At 38.4% G+C, this 19450-nt stretch overlaps 1 protein-coding gene across 21 annotated transcripts in view; it reads left to right on the top strand.

Moving 5' to 3' along the window:
• Nucleotides 1–19450, top strand: part of USP37 (ubiquitin specific peptidase 37) — a 97664-nt gene that overhangs the window by 43990 nt on the left and 34224 nt on the right. For 16 of the 21 annotated variants that reach the window (XR_014828714.1, NM_001444839.1, NM_001444837.1 and 13 more), the window contains 5 exon segments: nt 950–1081; nt 1245–1368; nt 1859–2049; nt 16414–16531; nt 17839–17918. Coding sequence is in view for 15 of the 21 variants with exons in the window: in NM_001444839.1 (NP_001431768.1) it covers nt 950–1081; nt 1245–1368; nt 1859–2049; nt 16414–16531; nt 17839–17918 (645 nt within the window). In the remaining 6 variants the exon portion in view is untranslated. 21 annotated transcript variants of the gene reach the window in all.

The raw sequence follows: 19450 nt of genomic DNA, 5'->3' as shown, positions 1-19450 counted from the left end.
TTATCATGAGGAAATAACAAACCCAATATGAGGAACATTCCTTTCAAAACTGGGTGGGAGGCACGGGGATGGGCAATGGGAGTGTGCTGTATTCTTCACAGATGTCAGGGTCTTGAAAGAGAAAGCTGAAGAATTATTCCAAATTTCCAAATTAAGAAGACTTAAGAGACATGAAAACTAAGTGCATTCTCTTATCCTGGACTGAATCTTGTGCTGAGGGAGAAAAATGCTATAAAGAAACAATGGGTCATTTGACAAAATTGAATTGAGAAAGTGTATTAGATAAAAGTATTAGTATTAAATTTTATAATGCTTATAACTGTACTCTGGTTATAAAGAGAATGTTGTTGTTCTTTTGAAGTACACCCTGAAATATTTAGAGCTAAATAGATGATCTATGCATTAACTCTCAGATGGTTTAGGAAAAATGTGTAGAGGGTGTTAAATGATAAAGCACATAGTACAGAAGGGTTTACAGTTGGTGAATTGGGATAAAGAATATTACTGTACAATTTTTCTGAAAGTGTGAGAATATTCCCAAATGAAAGTTTTTTAAAAAGGTGTACTTTGGTATAATGTTTGGCAGTATCCATTAAAGCTAAAACTATTCTGGGTAAGTCCCCAATCCTTTTTAGCATTCATTTGAAAATGTGTAGTTTTCCTTTAGGTGAAGCTAAACTGTAATAATGCTACAATGTATTGGTTCTCTTAAGTGTGGTCTCTAGACCCACAGCAGCAGCAACTGGGTGGGATCCTTTTAGACGAGAAAACTTTTGCATCACCCCTACCAGACAGAATCAAAAACTTAAGTTGGGGTCCAGCAACATATATTTTAACGAACCTTCCAGGTGATTCTGATGCATGCTAAAGTTGAGAGAACCCCTGCTCAAGTGATTATACTTGAGGAACTACTGTTGTCTTCAAAAGTACTATTTTTTTTTTTTTTCAGCTTCTCCAATTTGGGAAATACATGTTATATGAATGCTATTTTACAATCTCTGTTTTCACTCCAATCATTTGCAAATGACTTGCTCAAGCAAGGTATCCCATGGAAGAAAATCCCACTCAATGCGCTTATCAGGTAATTGTTATATACTTACTCGGTAACCTTTTTTACCTTATCGATTATAGAATAATGAAGTTTTAGACACTTAAAGTTTTGTGTCATTGTTAGAGGTCCTTAAAATATTATGCCATACATTGTTTTGTAAAACCTGCTAAATTTGTCTCTTTTGTTTCACCAGACGCTTTGCACACTTGCTTGTTAAAAAAGATATCTGTAATTCAGAGACCAAAAAAGATTTACTCAAGAAGGTTAAAAATGCCATTTCAGCTACAGCAGAGAGATTCTCTGGTTATATGCAGAATGTGAGTACTAATTATTTTTAAACACCTTAGAGATAGGTGAAATTGAAATGATTCTAGTATATCATTAGATTTTATCTTAAAATGAGATTTTTGTATGTGTGTTCATCACAGGTTGAAAAACCTGAGGGTGTCTGGTAAGGTTCAATATCATTGTTCTGTGTACTTGTCATATTTTAGTAATGTAGATGTGATTTGCCGTTGTGGGAACTTGGACTGTTTTAGCTACAACGGCTATTTTAGAAAAATCACTTTAAAAAAAAATTAAGGAGTGATTCATTTATTTTTCATGCTAATTTAACTTATAGTTAGAAACATAGAACATATCATTGTTTTTCAAAAAATAGGTACCCCCAAATCATTAGAGTAAATCTGACCTTTTTCCATGTGTTACTGACTTCCAAGTGTTTTGGTTGCATAAGTCACAGTGTTAATAAGCTATAATTGTGACAAGAAATGTTTTGATCTGATTAAGAATATTACACTTTCTTAGGATGCTCATGAATTTTTAAGTCAGTGCTTGGATCAGCTGAAAGAGGATATGGAAAAATTAAATAAAACTTGGAAGACTGAACCTGTTCCTGGAGAAGAAAATTCACCAGATGTTACAGCTACTAGAGTATACACTTGCCCTGTTATTACTAATTTGGAGTTTGAAGTTCAGCACTCCATCATCTGTAAAGCGTAAGTTGTCTCTAAGAAAGCTCTTTTCCACTTTAATTCTTTATGGCAAGTAATTAAAATTCTTCTAGATGGTTTTAGTTTTTATCTTCACTTCTGTGTCATGGGGAAACATGAGTATGAATATCTTAATTCAGTGTCTTTTATCATCTATATGGGGTGAGAACTAAGGTGAACTTAAATATTTTGTCATATGCTTTAGTGCTGACTGAACAGTAAATTTTGGTCTACCTTTTGTGTGTATGTGTGTGTTTCCTTTTAATCACTGTGTGGCATATCAAACTTTTTGAGAATACTTGTACTTCTTTTTCCCTGAAAAGACTCCCTCCTATTAGTTGCTTATTTTGTTGAACCAAATTGTTTTTCTTTAAAAAGGGGGTTTTTGTTTTGGTTTTTTTACAAAATTATTTTAACTTTTGCAGTGACTTTTTTTTTTTTTTTTTTTTTTTTTTTTTTTGCTTTTAGGGCCACACCTGCAACATATGGAAGTTCCCAGGCTAGGGGTCCAAACAGAGCAACAGCTGCCGGCCTGCACCACAGCCACAGCAGTGCAGGATCTGAGCCACGTCTGTGACCTACACCACAGCTCATGGCAATGCTGGACCCTTAACCTAGTGAGCGAGGCCAGGGATCCAACCCGCAAACTTATGGTTCCTAGTCGGATCTGTTTCCACTTCGCCACTACAGGAACTCCTGCAGTGCTTTTTAACCATGTTTACATTAATTGTTGTGACTTTATTTTCTATATTTAATTAATTTCCAGGCTCATTTTCAGGACTTCTATACCTGGCACTTCACATTAAAAGGTTCTAATTTGAATAATCTTACAGTTTCTGATAATACATCTCTGAATACATTTTTTCAGAGAATGAATTTCTTCAGATTCCCCATATGAGTGAGAATTATTTCAATAACTTTCATGTGACTTAATACAGAATTATTGAGTCACATACATCTCTTCCCCCTCAGTATACTACATATACTCTCCATCATATCCTGTTAACTCTGACACTTAGGAGAAACCTGATTTTGTTGGTAATTTTTTTTCTTCCTGAAAATGTGTGATATTCTTGATTTTTTGAAATTTGTGATTTTACTAATTTATTTCTAGTTATTGATCATTTTTAAAATGAATTTTGCCTTTAACATAATGGGGCTTTTTCATTTGAAGATTTGGAATTTTCTTTAGCTCGAGAAAACTACTCTCTAAACTGCTTCTGTTCTGTTTGTTTTGGAGTTTTTTTGTTTGTTTGTTTTTTGTCTTTTTTTTGCCTTTTCTAGGGCTGTTCCTGCGACATATGGAGGTTCCCAGGTTAGGGGTCGAATCTGAGCTGTAGCCGCTGGCCTACACCAGAGCCAGAGCAACGCAGGATCCGAGCTACGTCTGCAGCCTACACCACAGCTCACGGCAACACCGGATCCTTAACCCACCGAGCAAGGCCAGGGATGGAACCCACAACCTCATGGTTCCTAGTCAGATTCATTAACCACTGCGCCACGACGGGAACTCCTGGAGTTTTCTTTAGAAATACTCAACATCCGTATATTGGCTCTTCATTCTCTGTATTTTTTTTCCTTAGGCTGCTCAAAATGATAGTATTTACTGAGATCTTTTCCAACTATAATATTTTAGTATTTTTGACTAGAATTTGACTAGGACATTCACATGGACACTACACAGACAGTTGTTTTGCATTATTCATCTGTGACATTTTTTATCCTTGTGATTTCATCAGTCTTTTTTTTCCCCCAGTAGATAAATTATTTTGGGGGTCTGGATCCTAGAAATATAGTTCATCTCCTTGTAAAAGCTAGAGAGTCTATCAGCAGTTAATGTTATAGACAGCCATATTTCCCTTTCTTCTAATATACTTTTCAGACAAAATTTGTTCAAGTTGGAAAGAGGAGCAGTTTTTGTCACTGTTAATATTTCATTTAATTGTGAGAGTGCCAACCAAATTTCTTTTGATAGGAAAATTTCTCTTGCCTCTGATAGAAATGACCACAGGCAGCATAGGAAGAAAGAAGGCCATATCAAAGCAGTGGCTACCACACTGGGCCAGTAGCATCAGTCAGGCACTCTAGTTATACAGCACCTAAATGTTGGGGGTGCAGTTCAGGTGTGTGTACCAGTGCATGAAGTGACATGGCTATCACAGTATGTAGGCATGAGGCTGAACACCAGGCGACCAGACTGAACAGTGACCCAAGAATTGGCAAGTGTTGGAGGCAGCAAGGTTCTGTGGGACCACAGCAGCTGTACAACTACCTCAGAGGCCTTGCCTTAGTTGCTTTATTGGTAATTTTCTTCAAGACAACTCTAAATATAAAATACTTTCTAACTGAAGGAAGGTTGCATATACCTTATCCCCAAATTGTAATTTTCCATGTTGAATCTCTGGCTGTAGGTTAGTTTGACCAGTTTGCCAAAAGTACTTAATTTTTAAAAAACTATTATAGTGGGTTTTTTTTGTTTGTTTGGCCTACTGTGCAGCAGCTTGATGTATTATCTCAGTTCCCAGACCAGTGTTTGAACCTGGGCCACAGAACTCAAGTGTTGAATCCTATCCACCAGAGCACCAGGAAACTCCCTAAACTATTATAGCTTAGATTGACTGGTTTTCAACTATAAGGCCTTTCAGTGTATTAATAATATATTCTTGAATATGAAGAATAAGCATGAATTCTCCATTTAAAGAATTTAAAATATCTAAAACTAAGTAATAATCCCCAGTAAAACCTCCTTCTGCAGTCTTCCCTATCTCAGTAATGACAGTTCCACACTTGGAGTTTATCTGTACAAAAATGTAGTTTTTTTGTTTTTTTGTTTCCCTTTTAGGGCTGCACCCGCAGTTCCCAGGCTAGCAGTTGAATGAGAGCTGCAGCTGCCTGCCTACACAGCACAGCCACAACAATGCCAGACCCGAGCCACAGCTTATGGCAACGCCAGATCCTTAACCCACTAAGCAAGGCCAGGGATCGAACCCACGTCCTCATGGGTGCTAGTCACATTTGTAACCCACTGAGCCACAACGGGAGCTCTCTGGTGTATTTCTTTTCTCTTTCTCTTACACCCCTGCCTCCCATATGCCAGCAAATTTCCTTCAAGATACAACAGAATCTGACCTCTTTTTACCACCTCCACTGTCACCACTCTGGTCCAAACCACTGTCATCTCTTGCCTGAATTATTGCAAAATCTTCTAAACTGATCTCTATTTCTGCCCTTGTCTCTCTGTAGTTTATTTTTTTATTTTTTCATTTTTTGGCTGCACTCACAGTATGTGGGAAGTCTGGGCCAGGGATTGAACCTGAGCCACAGCAGTGACAATGCCAGATCCTTAACCTACTGCACCAAGAAAGAACTCTTCTGTGTAGTCTCTTTTAAACATTAGCTAGGAGTTCCCATTATGGCTTAGTGGTTAATGAATCCAACTAGTATCTGTGTGGACGTGGGTTTGATCCCTGGCCTCGCTCAGGGTTAAGGATCCAGTGTTGCCATGAGCTGTGGTGTAGGTCACAGGCATAGCTCGGATCCTGTGTTTCAGTGGCTGTGGTGTAGGCCGGCAGCTACAGCTCTGATTCAACCCCTAGCCTGGGAACCTCCATATGCCTCAGGTGTGGCCCTAAAAAGACAAAAAATTAAATTAAATTAAAAATAAACATTAGCCAAAGCGATTCATTTAAAACGGATCTTAGGAGTTCCCATCATGGCTCAATGGTTAACAAACACAGCTGGTATCCATGAGGAGACGGGTTTGATCCCTGGCCTTGCTCAGTGTGTTAAGGATCCAGCATTGCCATGAGCCATGGTGTAGGTCTCAGACGAGGCTCGGATCCCTTGTTGGCCAGGAGCTCCAGCTCTGATTCTACCCCTAGCCTGTGAACCTTCCTATGCCGCAAGTGCTATCCTAAAAAGACAAAATAAAGTAAAATAAAATGAATCTTAATTCATGTCAGCCCTCTCTGTTCACAAGCCTTAGAATAAAAGCTGGCATTCTTGCTATGATCTACAAAACTCCATATTATGTGCCATTCTGCAACCCCTCCCAGTTAACTCTCTGACTTCACCTCCTATCACTCTTTCCCTTGTTCATTCTGTTCCAACCAAACCAGCTTTCTTGCTTTTTTTCAAAAATGCCAGCATCCTGGTACCTCAGGGCCTTTCCCTTACTGTTTCTTCATTCTTCAATTTTCTTTCCCTATATTCTCACATAGCTAATGCCCTCCCTTCTCCATATCTTTATGTAAAAGCCATGCTCATTTTCTTGCCATCATATCTAAAATTCCAGCTCTCTAGTTTCATCTTTTGCTTCTTTCTTCTCTACTTTGTTTTTCTTCTTTAACTTTTAGTTAACATACTATATATTTACTTTAAAAAAAATTTTTATTATACTTGATTTAAATTGTTCTTTCAATTTCTGCAGTACAGCAAAGTGACCCAGTCATACATCTATACATACTCTTTCTTGTAATTACTTTTCATCATGTTCCATCACAAGTGATTGGACGTAACTCCCTGTGCTATATACATATACAGCAAGACCTCATTGTCTATTCATTCTAAACAGTTTGCATCTACTAACCCTGAACTCCCAGTCCATCCCATTCCCTCCCCTCCCTCTTGGCAGCCACAAATCTGCTATCCATGTTTGTGAGTCTGTTTCTGTCCTGTGGATAGATTCATCTGTGCCATATTTTAGATTCCACATGTAAGTGATATCATATGCTGTCTGTCTTTCTCTTTCTGACTTAACTTCACTAAGTATGAGAATCTCTAGTTCCATCCATGTTGCTCCATATGGCATTATCTTGTTCTTTTTTATGGCTGAACAGTATTCCGTTGTGTATATGTACCACATCTTCTTAATCCATTCATCCATTGATGGATGTTTAGGTTGTTTCCATGTCTTGACTATTGTGAATAGTGTTGCGGTGAAGGCAAGGGTACATGTGTCTTTTTGAGTGAAAGTTTTATCCAGATAGATGGCCAGGAGTGGGATTGCTGGATCATATGGTAGTTCTATGTTTAGTTTTCTGAGGAACCTCCATACTGTTTTCCATGATAGTTGTACCAATTTTCATTCCCCCCAGTAGTGTATTTTTTTTTATGGTTTCCTTTGCTATGCAAAAGCATGTAAGTTTGATTAGGTCCCATTGGTTTATTTTTTTCTCCACACCCTCTCTAGTATTTGTTATTTGTAGACTTATTAATGATGACCATTCTGACCAGTGTGAGGTAGTACCTCATTGTAGTTTTGATTTGCATTTCTTTAATAATTAGTCATGTCAAGCATCTTTTCATGTGCCTACTGACAACCTGTATGTCTTATTTGGAGAAATGTCTATTTAGGTCTTCTGCCCATTTTTCAATTGGGTTCTTTGTTTTTTTGCTATTGAGTTGCATGAGTTGTTTATATATTTCAGAAATTAAGCCCTTGTCTGTTGCATCATTTGCAACTATTTTCTCCCATTCCATAGGTTGTCTTTTTTTTTTTTTTTAATGGTTTCCTTTGCTGTGCAAAAGCATGTAAGTTTGATTAGGTCCCATTGGTTTATTTTTGTTTTTATTTCTATTACCTTGGGCGACTGACCTAAGAAAACATTTGTAAGGTTTATGTTAGAGAATGTTTTGCCTACATCCTCTTCTAGGAATTCTGTGGTGTCTTATGATTAAATCTTTAAGCCATTTTGAGTTTATTTTTGTGCATGGTATGAGCATGTTTTCTAGTTTCATTGATTTACGTGGAACTGTCCAGTTTCCCCAGTACTACTTGCTGAAGAGATTGTCTCTTTCCCATTTGATATTCTTGCCTCCTTTGTTGAAGAGTAATTGACCGTAGGTGTCTGGGGTTATTTCTGGGCTCCCTATTCTGTTCCATTGGTCTGTGTGTCTGTTTTTGTACTAGTACCAGCTGTCTTGGTTATTGCAGCTTTGTGATAATGTCTGACGTCTGGGAGAGTTGTGCCTCCCGCTTTTTTTTTTTTCCCCTAGGATTGCTTTGGCAATTCTGGGTCTTCTGTGGTTCCATATAAATTTTTGGATTGTTTGTTATAGTTCTGTGAAAAATGTCGTGGGTAATTTGATAGGGATCACATTGAATCTGTAGATTCTTTGGATAGTATGACCATTTTAGTGATATTAATTCTTCCAATCCAGGAACAGGGGATATCTTTCCATTTCTTTGAATCCTTTTTAATTTCCTTGATTAATGTTTTATAGTTCTCAACATATAAGTCTTTCACTTCCTTGGTCAGCTTTATTCCTAGGTATTTAAGTATTTTTTTTTATATTCCTTTTCCAATATTTCATTGTTTATATGCAGAAATACAACTGATTTCTGAATGTTCATCTTGTATCCTGCTATTTGCTGAATTCGTTGATGAGTTTGAGTAGTTTCTCTGGGGAGTCCTAAGTGTTTTCTATATATAGTGTCATGTCATCTGCATGGCGTGACAGTTTTACCTCTTCTCTTCCAATTTGGATACCTTTTATTTTCTTTTGTTTGTCGGATTGCTTCGGCTAGGACCTCCAATACTGTGTTGAATAAAAGTGGTGAGAGTGGGCATCCTTGTGTTGTTCTAGGTTTTAGTGGGAACACTTTGAGCTTTTCTTGGTTGAGTATTATATTGGCTGTGAGTTTGTCATAAATGGCTTTTATTATGTTGAGATGTGTTCCCTCTATACCCCCTTTGGTAAGAGTTTTTATTATAAATGGATGTCAAATTTCGTCAGGTGCTTTTCTGTGTCTATTGAGATGATCATGTGGTGTTTGACTTTTATTTGTTGTTGGATTTGGTTGGCTAAAATTTTGATGAGAATTTTTGCATCTATATTCATCAAAGATATTGGCCTATAGTTTTCTTTTTTGGTAATATCTTTGTCTGGTTTTGGTATTAGGATGATGGTGGCTTCATAGAATGTCTTTGGGGGGTGGTTCCTTCAGTCTTTTGGAAAAGTTTCCCAAGAAGGTAGGTATAAGTTGATCTTTGTACTTTTAGTAGATTCACCTGTGAAGCCAGCTGGTCCTGGACTTTTTTTTTTTTAACTTGTTTTTAGGGCTGCACCTCTGGCATATGGAAGTTCCCAGGCTAGGGGTCAAATCAGAGCTGCAGCTGCCGGCCTGCACCACAGCCATAGCAACGTAGGATCCCAGCCACATCTGTGACCTATACCACAGCTCACCACAACACCGGATCCCTAACCCACTGAGGCCAGGGATCAAACCCGCATCCTCACAGATACTAGTCAGATTCGTTTCCGCTGCACCACAATGGGAACTCCCTGGTCCTGGACTTTTGTTTGTAGGGAGTGTTTTTATTACATGTTCAATTTCATTTCTAGTGATAGTTCTGTTTAAATCATCTATTTCTTCTTGATTCGTTTTTGGTGGGCTGTTTATCTCTAGAAAGTTGTCCATTTCTTCTAGGCTTTCAAATTTGTTGGCATATAATTGTTCATACTATTCTCTTATGGTTTTTTACATTTCTCAGTATCCATTGAGATTTCTCCTTTTTCATTTCATATTTTGTTTATTTGGGTTTTTTCTGTCCTCTTTTTGGAGAGTCCAGCTAGAAATTTGTCAGTTTTGTTTGTCCTTTCAAAGAACTGGATCTTGGTTTTGATTTTTTTCTATTGTGTTTTTTTGTTTTGTTTGCGTTTTAGGGCTGCATATGGAAGTTCCCAGGCTAGGGGTCAAATCACAGCTACAGCTGCTGGCCTACACACAGCTCACAGCAACTCCAGATCCTTAATCCACGGAACAAGGCCAGGGATCAAACCCATGTCCTTACTGCTGAGCCACAATGGGAACTCCTTTTCTAATGTTTTTCAAATCTCTGTTTTATTGATTTTGTCTCTGATCTTTATGGTTTCCTTTCTTCTGCTGACTTTAGGTTTTGTTTGTTTTTTTTCTAATTCTTTTAGGTGGTAGGTTAAGTTGTTGATTTGAGATTTTTCTTCCTTTTTGAGGAAGGCTTGTGTTGCTCTGAACTTCCCTCTAAGAACTGCTTTTGCAGCTTCCCATAGATTTTGAATGGTTGTGTTTTCCTTGTCATTTGTCTCACAGTATTTTTTAATTTCCCTTTTGATTTCCTCATTGACCCATTGGTTTTTTAGTCGCATGTTGTTTAGTTTCCTTGTAGTTAGTTTTTTCTCATTTCTTTTCCTGTGGTTGATTTCTAATTTCATGCCAATGTAGTAAGAGAAAATGCTTGAAATAATTTCTGTACTCTCAAATTTGTTGAGTTTAGTTTTGTGTCCCAGTATGTGATCAGTCCTTGAGAATGTTCCATGTGCACTTGAAAAGAATGTATATTCTGATTTTTTTGGATGTGATGTCCTGAAAATATTAGGTCTGCTTTATTGTGTTACTTAGGCTCTCTGTTGCCTTATTGATTTTCTATCTAGAGGATCTGTCCAATGATGTGAGTAGGGTGTTAAAAATCTCCTGCTGTTATTGTATTCCCATCACTTTCTCCTTTTATGTCTGTTAATATTTGTTGTATGTATTTGGGTGCTCCTATATTAGGGGCATATATATTGACAAGTGTATATATCCTCTTCTTGAATCAATCCTTTTATCATTAAATAGTGTCCTTCTTTGTCTTTCTTTATGGGCTTTGCTTTAAAGTCATTTTGTCTGAGATGAGTATTGCAGCTCCCGCTTTCCTGTCATTTCTAGTCACATGAAATATCTTTTTCCATCCCCTCACTTTCATTGTATATGTGTCCTTTGCCTTAAGGTGAGTCTTATAGGCAGCATATTGTAGGCTGTTGTTTTTTTATCCAGTCTGGCATTCTGTGTTTTGATTAGAGCAGTCCATTGACATTTAAGTTAATTATTGATAAAAATGCATTTATTGCCATTTTACACCTTGTTTTCTAGTTGATTCTATGTTCCTCCCTTGTTCCTTTTGTTTTATGGTCAATGATTTCCTTTTTTTTTCTTTTTTTTTTTAATTTATTTATTTATTTATTTGTCTTTTGTCTTTTTGTCTTTTGTTGTTGTTGTTGTTGCTATTTCTTGGGCCGCTCCCGCAGCATATGGAGGTTCCCAGGCTAGGAGTTGAATCGGAGCTGTAGCCACCGGCCTACGCCAGAGGCACAGCAACGCAGGATCCGAGCCGTGTCTGCAACCTACACCACAGCTCACGGCAATGCCGGATCGTTAACCCACTGAGCAAGGGCAGGGACCGAACCCGCAACCTCATGGTTCCTAGTCGGATTCGTTAACCACTGTGCCACAACGGGAACTCCCAATGATTTCCTTTTATCTTATGCTTATATCCTCTTTTAACTCTTGTGAATGTATTTTTTGGTTTCGATTTGTGTTTGCCCTGTTTTTGAAGTATGTTAGTCCCTTGCTATATTAGCTTGCTTTAGCCTGATAGTCATCTAAGATCAAACACATTCTAAAAAAAAAAAAGTTAAATTTTCTTACTTTCCTTTCCCACATTTTATGATTTTGATGTCCTTTTTTACGTCTTCATGTTTATCCTTTTGCTGTTCCTTGTGTTTATTGTCATTTTTTTTCCCCTTTTAGATCTGTATATTGGCTTATTTAAGTGATTACTTTCCAGTTGTGATTTCCTCCATCCTGTGTCTTCTTACTTCCTTCCTATTTAGAGGAGACCTTTCAGTATTTCTTTTAGAATGGGTTTAGCATTGCTGTATTCTTTTAGTTTTTGTTTGTTGGAAAAAATTCTTTTTATTTTCCTTCTATTTTAAATGAAAATCTTGCTGATTAAAGTATTGTAGGCTGCACATTTTTGCTTTTTAAAACTTTGAATATATCTTGCCTATAATGTTTCTGTAGAGAAATCAGCTGATAGCCTTAGGGGGTTTTTATCTTGCTGTCTTTAGAATCCTTTCCTTTAACTTTTGCCATTTTTATTATAATATGTCTCAGTGTGGGTCTGTTTGGTTTCAACTTGTTTGGGGCCCTCTGTGCTTCCTGTACTGTGATAGCTGTTTCCTTTAGATTTGGAAGGTTTTCAGCCATAATTTCTTCAAATATATTTTCAATTATCTTTTCTTTTTCTTCACCTTCTGGAATACCTATTATGCATAGATTGGCCCGCTTTATATTATCTCTTATATTGCTTTCATGTTTTTTACTTGGTAATCTGCCTGCTGTCCTGATGGGTGCTTTCTATTATTCTGTCTTCCATGTCACTTATTCGTTCCTCTGCATTATTCATTCTGCTCCAGTGCCTTTAACTCAACTTGCAACTCTGCAAATGAATTTTCTAATTTTTCTTGGCTGCTCCTTATGTTTTCTAGTTCCTTTTTAAAGTAATCTGCATTACTCTTCATATCTGTTCTTAATTCCTTCATATTTGCTCTTAATTCCTTCATTATTTTGACTCTCTCCTTTTTGAACTCAGTGTCTGTTAGGCTGCAGAAGTCTGTTTTATTGTTGTCTCCTTCAGGGGAATTCTGTTCTTTTAACAGGGAATGGTTCCTGAGCATCTTCATTTTGCTTATATTTTTCTTATACTGTGAGTTTAGAGAAAACAACTACTGTAGTCTTAGAGGGCTATGCCCTTGGGTAGTTTGTGAGAGCTTACTTTGTGTGTGGCAGGGGCTGCTTGCAGTCTCTTTCCTCAGTGTGGGTGCAGGCTGTTATCTCCTTGATAGGAGGTGTGCCAGTGTAAGGACTACACTTGCTTCCAGGAAGGTGGAGGCAATGGGCAGGGGTAATAGCCAGTTCCTGGTTGCTAGACTTTTGACAGTGGTAAGGATTGGTGGGAAGGCGGCCAGGCTGCTCCTAGTTGCGGGGCCCTGGGAAGTGGCAGTGACCCTCAGGGAGGTGTAGGTGGCACCCAGAGCCTTTGGCAGCAGCAACATTAGGGCCTGTGTGTTCCCAGGAGAGTGAGAGCAAGGAGTGACACTCACTTGCAATGCCCTCCTCTGTGGTGACCCCAGAGGTGACTGGGGTCATAGGTGGTGCCTGTTCACAGAACCCTAGTGATGGTGGGCCACACCCAGCTCTGGAGTCTGAGATGCCTGTGTCACTTTGCCCCTGCCACCCACAGCCCACACAAGAGATGCCCCTCTATCCGAAAGCCCATGTGTGCACAGAGAAAGATATTCCTATAGGGGTCCTGCCCCTCCTCCTCTCACCCTGCCAACAATGGTGCCTTGCTTGTCCTATTGGCCTAAGCCTCCTCCCGTGCTTCCTCAGCTGTAGCACTCCACTCCCCATCCCATGGTGCACCACTCCCTAGCCCCTCAGGCTATTTCCACACAACCAAACCTAGTGCTGTCCCCGGAACTGATCTCCAAAGCCTGAGCCTCAGCGCCCAGCCTTCACCCAAGCATCTCAGTGTGTGGCGTCTGAGGGCAGTGATACCAGTGGTCTGTGTGGCTCTCTTTCTGTTGTGCCCTCCTTGGTCCAGCTGCTGTGCTTTTTTTCTCTGAGGACTTGTGGTTCCCCCTCCAGGACTGTGGCCTCCCAGGGTGTAGGTTCCTTTCCTCTTTCACAGCTCCCTCAGGAATGCTGGTCTCATCCTGATTCCTTCCTCTCTCTCTCATTCTCTTTCTCTTTTTCTTTTTTTTCTATCTAGTTATGTGAAGGGTTTCTTGCACTTTTTGGAGGGTTAAGGTCTTCTGCCAGAGTTCAGTGGATGTTCTGTGCCAGTCATTCTACATGTGGAAGGTTTTTTGTTTGTTTTTTGATGTGTTTGTGGGAGAAGGTGAATAGGTCTTATTCTTCCTCCATCTTGATCCCGCCCCCTTTTTTTTAATTAATTTTTTTTTATTGTGTCTCTTCTCCAATAAAATAAAAGCTTCATAAAGGGAGATATTTTTCTCTTGGTTTGTTCTCTGCTATAACATCAGGCCTAAAACAGTTTCAGCATATAGGAGGCTATTCACTGATTTATAATAAATTGCCCCAAACTTATGAGCTTAAAACATCTACTTACCTCATTTCTGTAGGTCAGAGGTCTAGGCAGGATATGGCTGAGTTCTTTGCTCAAGGTATCAAAGAGCTGAAATCAAGGTGTTGGCTGGCTGTGGTCTCATCTGCAGTCCAGGGTCCCCTACTAAGCCGCTTAAAGTTGTGAGCAGAATTTAGTTTCTTTCATTTATGGTACTGAGGTCCCCATTTGGTTAGCCCTTGGCTGGAGTAACTTGTTTCCTAAGGCTCCCCATAGTTTCTTACTATGTGGCCTCCATAGGAAGTTCACAGCAGTGTCTTTTGCTTTCTTCCATGCCAGCAGTCCATCTTTGTGTCTTTTAATTCTTGACTTCCTCCGTGTTTTGAGGCCTCCAGATTTAAAGAGTTCATGTGATTAGGCCTGATCCACCCAGATAATCTCCTTTTTGATTAGCTTTTCTCTTAAGTAGCATCAGGAATTCCCATCATGGCACAGCGGAAATGAATCCGGCTAGGAACCATGAGGTTGCAGGTTCAATCCTTGGCCTTGTTCAGTGGGTTAAGGATCTGGCGTTGCCATGAGCTGTGGTGTAGGTCGCAGACATGGCTCAGGTCTGGCATTGCTGTGGCTGTGGTGTAGGCTGGCAAATGTAGCTCCTATTAGACCCCTAGCCTGGGAATCTCCATCTGCTGAGGGTGCAGCCATAAAAAAGCAAAAAAAAAAAAAAAAAGAACAAACAAAAGAGATGAGTAGCATCAATAAGTGTTTATTGAATGAAGAACAACTATATTCTTATGGTCCGTGGTCTTCAACTGACAGAGAATTGGGATAGGAAAAAGAATATTACTAAAAATGCTAATATGCAGCAAAATTAAATACAGTCATTTAAAACTATGTAAAAGAAGTCATTTTGCTTCTAGGTAAATTGAATATGATGTTTCGTCTCTGAACCTATTTTTTGAAATTCTATAAAAATGTATCCATTGACCAAACAAGTCTGCTACCTAATAGAAATGCCTACACATGTTCACTGAGAATGCAAAATATTTTCAATTTGATGCATTGTTCATGTAGTCAAAAGCAGGAAATAGCCCAGATGTCCATCACTAGTAATAGGAGTAAGTTGTGGAATGCTCATGCAGCTTAGTCTAAATAACATTGAAAATGGGCTATAGTCATTTGCAGCAAACATGGTTGTATCTTACAGCCATATTGAACAAAAAGCTAGTTAAGGAGTTCTGTGGTGGCGTAGTGGTTAAGGATCCATCATTATCACTGCTGTGGGGCAGGTTTATTCCCTGGCCGAGGAATTTCTGCATGCCACAGGCTTGGCCAAAAAAAAAAAAAGGCAGCAGCAGCGGCTAGTTAAAAGAAAACATTCTAGGAGTTCCTATCCTGGCTCAGTGGAAACATATCCGACTAGGAACCTTGAGGTTGTGGGTTTGATCCCTGGCCTCGCTCAGTGTGTTAAGGATCCTGTGTTGCCGTGAGCTGTGGTGTAGGTCTCAGACACAGCTCAGATACTCTGTTGCTGTGGCTCCAATTAGACCTCTAGCCTGGGAACCTCCATGTGCTGTGGGTGCAGCCCTAAAAAGCAAAAACAAACAAAAAACATTCTATATGGCTCCATTTATGTAAGATTCAGAAACAGGTAATGTTCAACTATTATGTTGGAAGTCAGGAGAATAGTTATCTTTTGGGGGAACAAAAAGGGAAAGAGCCATGTGAGGAGGCATCTAGGAAGTTCATAATGTTCTTTCTTAAGTGGTGATTGTATGTGTGTGTTAACTGATAATTCATCAAGCTATACAATTTTGATGATTGTAAAGAACCATGTGAGGGGGCATCTAGGGAGTTTATAATGTTCTGTTGATAATTCATCGAGCTATGCAATTTTGACTAGTTCAATTTTCTATATGTATGTTACACTTTAGTGTTCTAAAGTCAAGAGGGTTTTGGGAAATAGAAAAATTTTTAATTTAGCATTTTAAGAAAGTACCTAATCACTTTTTTTTCTTTTTTTTTAAGGGCCAAACCTGCCGTATATGGAAGTTCCTGGCTAGGGGTCGAATCGGAACCATAGCTGCCAGCCTACGCCACAGCCACAGCAATGCTGTATCCAAGCCTTGTCTGCGACCTACACCCCGGCTCACAGCAACGCCAAATCCTTAAGCATTGAGCAAGGCCAGGGCTCAAACTCACATCCTCATGGATAAGCAGTCAGGCTTGTACTGCTGAGCCACAATGGGAACTTCCCTTAATCACTTTGAATTGAGCTTTCACCTGTATTGATTTAATAAAGATTAAAATAATCATGCGAATTGTTTTAAAAAGTTGTATATTTCTCATACCTAGTCGTGGTCTTTTAGTGCTTGATAAGTTCTGTAGGGAAATAGTGTTTCTGAAGTATATTTGTATTGATTCTGTCCTGCACAGTTAGACTTCTAATTCTTATTACATCTGTCTTCCTTTATTCTTACAGATGTGGAGAGATTATTCCCAAAAGAGAACAGTTTAATGACCTTTCCATTGACCTTCCTCGAAGGAAAAAGCCACTCCCTCCTCGTTCAATTCAAGATTCCCTTGATCTTTTCTTTAGGGTAAATAATATCTTCTGGTAATTTCATATAAGTAAATTTTATATATCATAGATAATTGTATTTGAAGTTGGTTTCTTTAAGTTAGAGTTTGGACATAATACTTGCAGGGGAAGCAAATGAGAAATTTATAAATAGTGTTTAAAAGCTCAATCCAATTTTAACCAATTATAGAAGAAAATGAATTATTCAAGTAGATTATTCGTGTAATTCAACAGCAAGTGTTTTAGACAGCCTTAGAAGCAGTTATTTGTAAACAAATATTAATTTGAAGTATATGAAGTGACATATGCTAAAATTTGATAATATGACTCAAAATTGGAGACACTGTATGTTAGTATACTAAGATCTGAGGAGTGAAAAAATATTCTTTGCTTCACCTTAGGTGTACCCTGTTAGAAACAAAAAGGGGGAGTCATGTTTATTCAAAGCTGTAGAGGTATAGATAAGTATTTGCTTGTGTGACATATATACTGTTACAGATTTTCAGAAAGTTTCTGAGACATAATTGGACCGGTTGTATAGCAGTCCTTGACAACCAATGGAAATTTACCAGGATCACTTTTTATCTCTACAATAGTAGTTCATGTTTTGTTGTTGGAAATGGGGCAGGGTTGTTGTCCTGATATTTAAAAAAAAACGAAAAATCTGTTTTTTAAATGATGAATATTCAGCTCCACCCAAAGATAAATACTCTGCTTTTCTTTTTGTTTTAATCATTCCTTACTATTCCTATTTTTATCATAGAATTTGAAGCTTTTCCTGTGTATCTTTACTCCCATTTTTTAAGGATTTCTTGTTTCAGTTTTCTCTAGGTAATGATATCCACCCCAAACTTTGGTCCTTTTAGAGCAGTTGTTCTTAGTGGGCTGTCACCAGAAGATTGAGTTCCATTATAAGAAAGGGGTAGAGTTACACCTAACTGACCAGGAACTCCGCCTAACCTGAAGGTGATCTTATCTCTGCTATGGCCAAATGTTAAAATCTGGATATACTCTTGGCAGTGGTTCTTGTGTATCCATGGGGAAAAGATTGAGAATCTGCTACTAGAGTTTAGTAACTGTCATAAATTGAGCTGTTTCCTTGGTAAAAATGGAAATCAGCAATTCTGAAATAGGGCATGATATTATAAGATAACTATTTTGAAGATTAGGTCTTAATTCAGTAAGGCTTGTGATCCTAGACACAAAATTTAAGGTGGTCAGAGTTGTCATTCCATGGAACTAGTATGACTAAAGAAATTAGCATTTAATGGGGCAGTGCTCATTCAACTTCATGCTTCTTTATTTTCCCCTCTTATCTTTTTACAGGCAGAAGAACTTGAGTATTCCTGTGAGAAGTGTGGTGGGAAATGTGCTCTTGTCAGACATAAATTTAACAGGCTACCCAGGTAAAATTATTCGGCTTTTCAGTTTTTTTTCTTTAAAGTATTTACAGATAATTACTCAATAAATGAGGCTAATCAGATGCAGTGGTAAAGAAAGTCAGCAAAGCTGAGACGTGAAGAGGGTAGTGAATAGGAAGGTCGAATCTCTTATATACAAGAGGAAGAGGATTTAGAATGTTGAAGAGAAGGAACTTGAGAGTTCCAAGAAGATGGCAGTGAGAGGATGGGGCTGGTGAGACTTCTTTTTTTTTTTTTTTTTTTGGTCTTTTGTCTTATTTAGGGCCACACCTGCGGCATATGGAGGTTCCTAGGCTAGGGGTCTAATCGGAGCTGTAGCCTCTGGCCTGTGCCACAACCACAGCCACAGCAACGCGGGATCCAAGCCACATCTGTGACCTACACCACAGCTTACAGCAACGCCAAATCCTTAACCCACGGAGCAAGGCGAGGGATTGAACCTGTGTCCTCATGGATGCTAGTCAGATTCGTTTCCGTTGAGCCACTAGGGGAACTTCTCATAAATTTTCAATTCAATAATGTGTAAAAGTTACAATTTGTTGTGCTGTAGTCTCCCTCTCTTATCCCAGACCTTCAGTAAAAATCTACTACACACACACACACACACACACACACGTAAAGTAATTTTTTCAATTTTTGCATTTCTTTATTCAGAGGATTTTATAAATTGGTAAGTTTCCTGTAGTCATAAGAATTCTAAAGAATGAAATTAAGTTATATTGTATTAGCTCTGTATAAACAAACATAAAACCAAGCCAGTTAGAAAAATTATGATGTGATTATAGAACAACTTTTAGTTTGTTTCCAAGAATAGATCTCAACCGCAAACAAGGTTATTATTAACATTAAATATTTATATGGCACTTTGCCTGCAGAGTGTTTTGCTTTCTTTTAGTAGGGTGTAGAGTTTCTGGAACTTAGCCCCTAGAGACTAGTTCTTTTTATTTTATTTTACTTTATTTGTTTTGGCTCCATCTGTGGCATGTGGAAGTTACAAGCCAGGAATCGAACCTACACCATAGCAGTGACCCAAACCACAGCAGTGACAATGCCAGATCCTTAACACACCAGGCCACCAGGGATCTCCAAAAGTGAATGTCTTTTAAAGAACGGGGCTTTTGAAATCATAGCAATATTATCATGTTGACCATGGTCTGTATTTTTTATTTAATAAGAGACTTGTTCTTTCCTATTTGTAAATGTTTTAAAGCAGGAGGGTGGGGGGAATAATGCTTAAGGAAAGGCTTAATTGTTGTAAGCTGTCACTGAGGAAACTAGTATACAGTTAAAAGTACTTGTTTGACCTAGCAAGTTGAATGTCTGTTCCCTTTCCCATGGTCTAGCTATTTGGTCTTTCAAATGGGGGAAAAAAAAATACTGAGAGGAATTTTCTCTTTGGTTTTCCTTTTTTTTCTGGTAGGACACATGTTAAAGGTTAGTTTATTCCAAACGCACATGAAATAGAAGCTTTCGTATCATAAATCCTGATTACTGGACTTGCTCTGTTTTTGTTCATT

This window comes from Sus scrofa, chromosome 15 (assembly GCF_054392235.1).
Source record: "Sus scrofa isolate SSC_HxYL_T2T_F1_AM1 chromosome 15, Sscrofa_HxYL_maternal_Yorkshire_Landrace_v2.0, whole genome shotgun sequence".
Classification (NCBI taxonomy): domain Eukaryota; kingdom Metazoa; phylum Chordata; class Mammalia; order Artiodactyla; family Suidae; genus Sus; species Sus scrofa.
The sequence above is the reverse complement of the archived record's forward strand: the minus strand, read 5'-3'. Positions and strand labels throughout refer to the sequence as shown.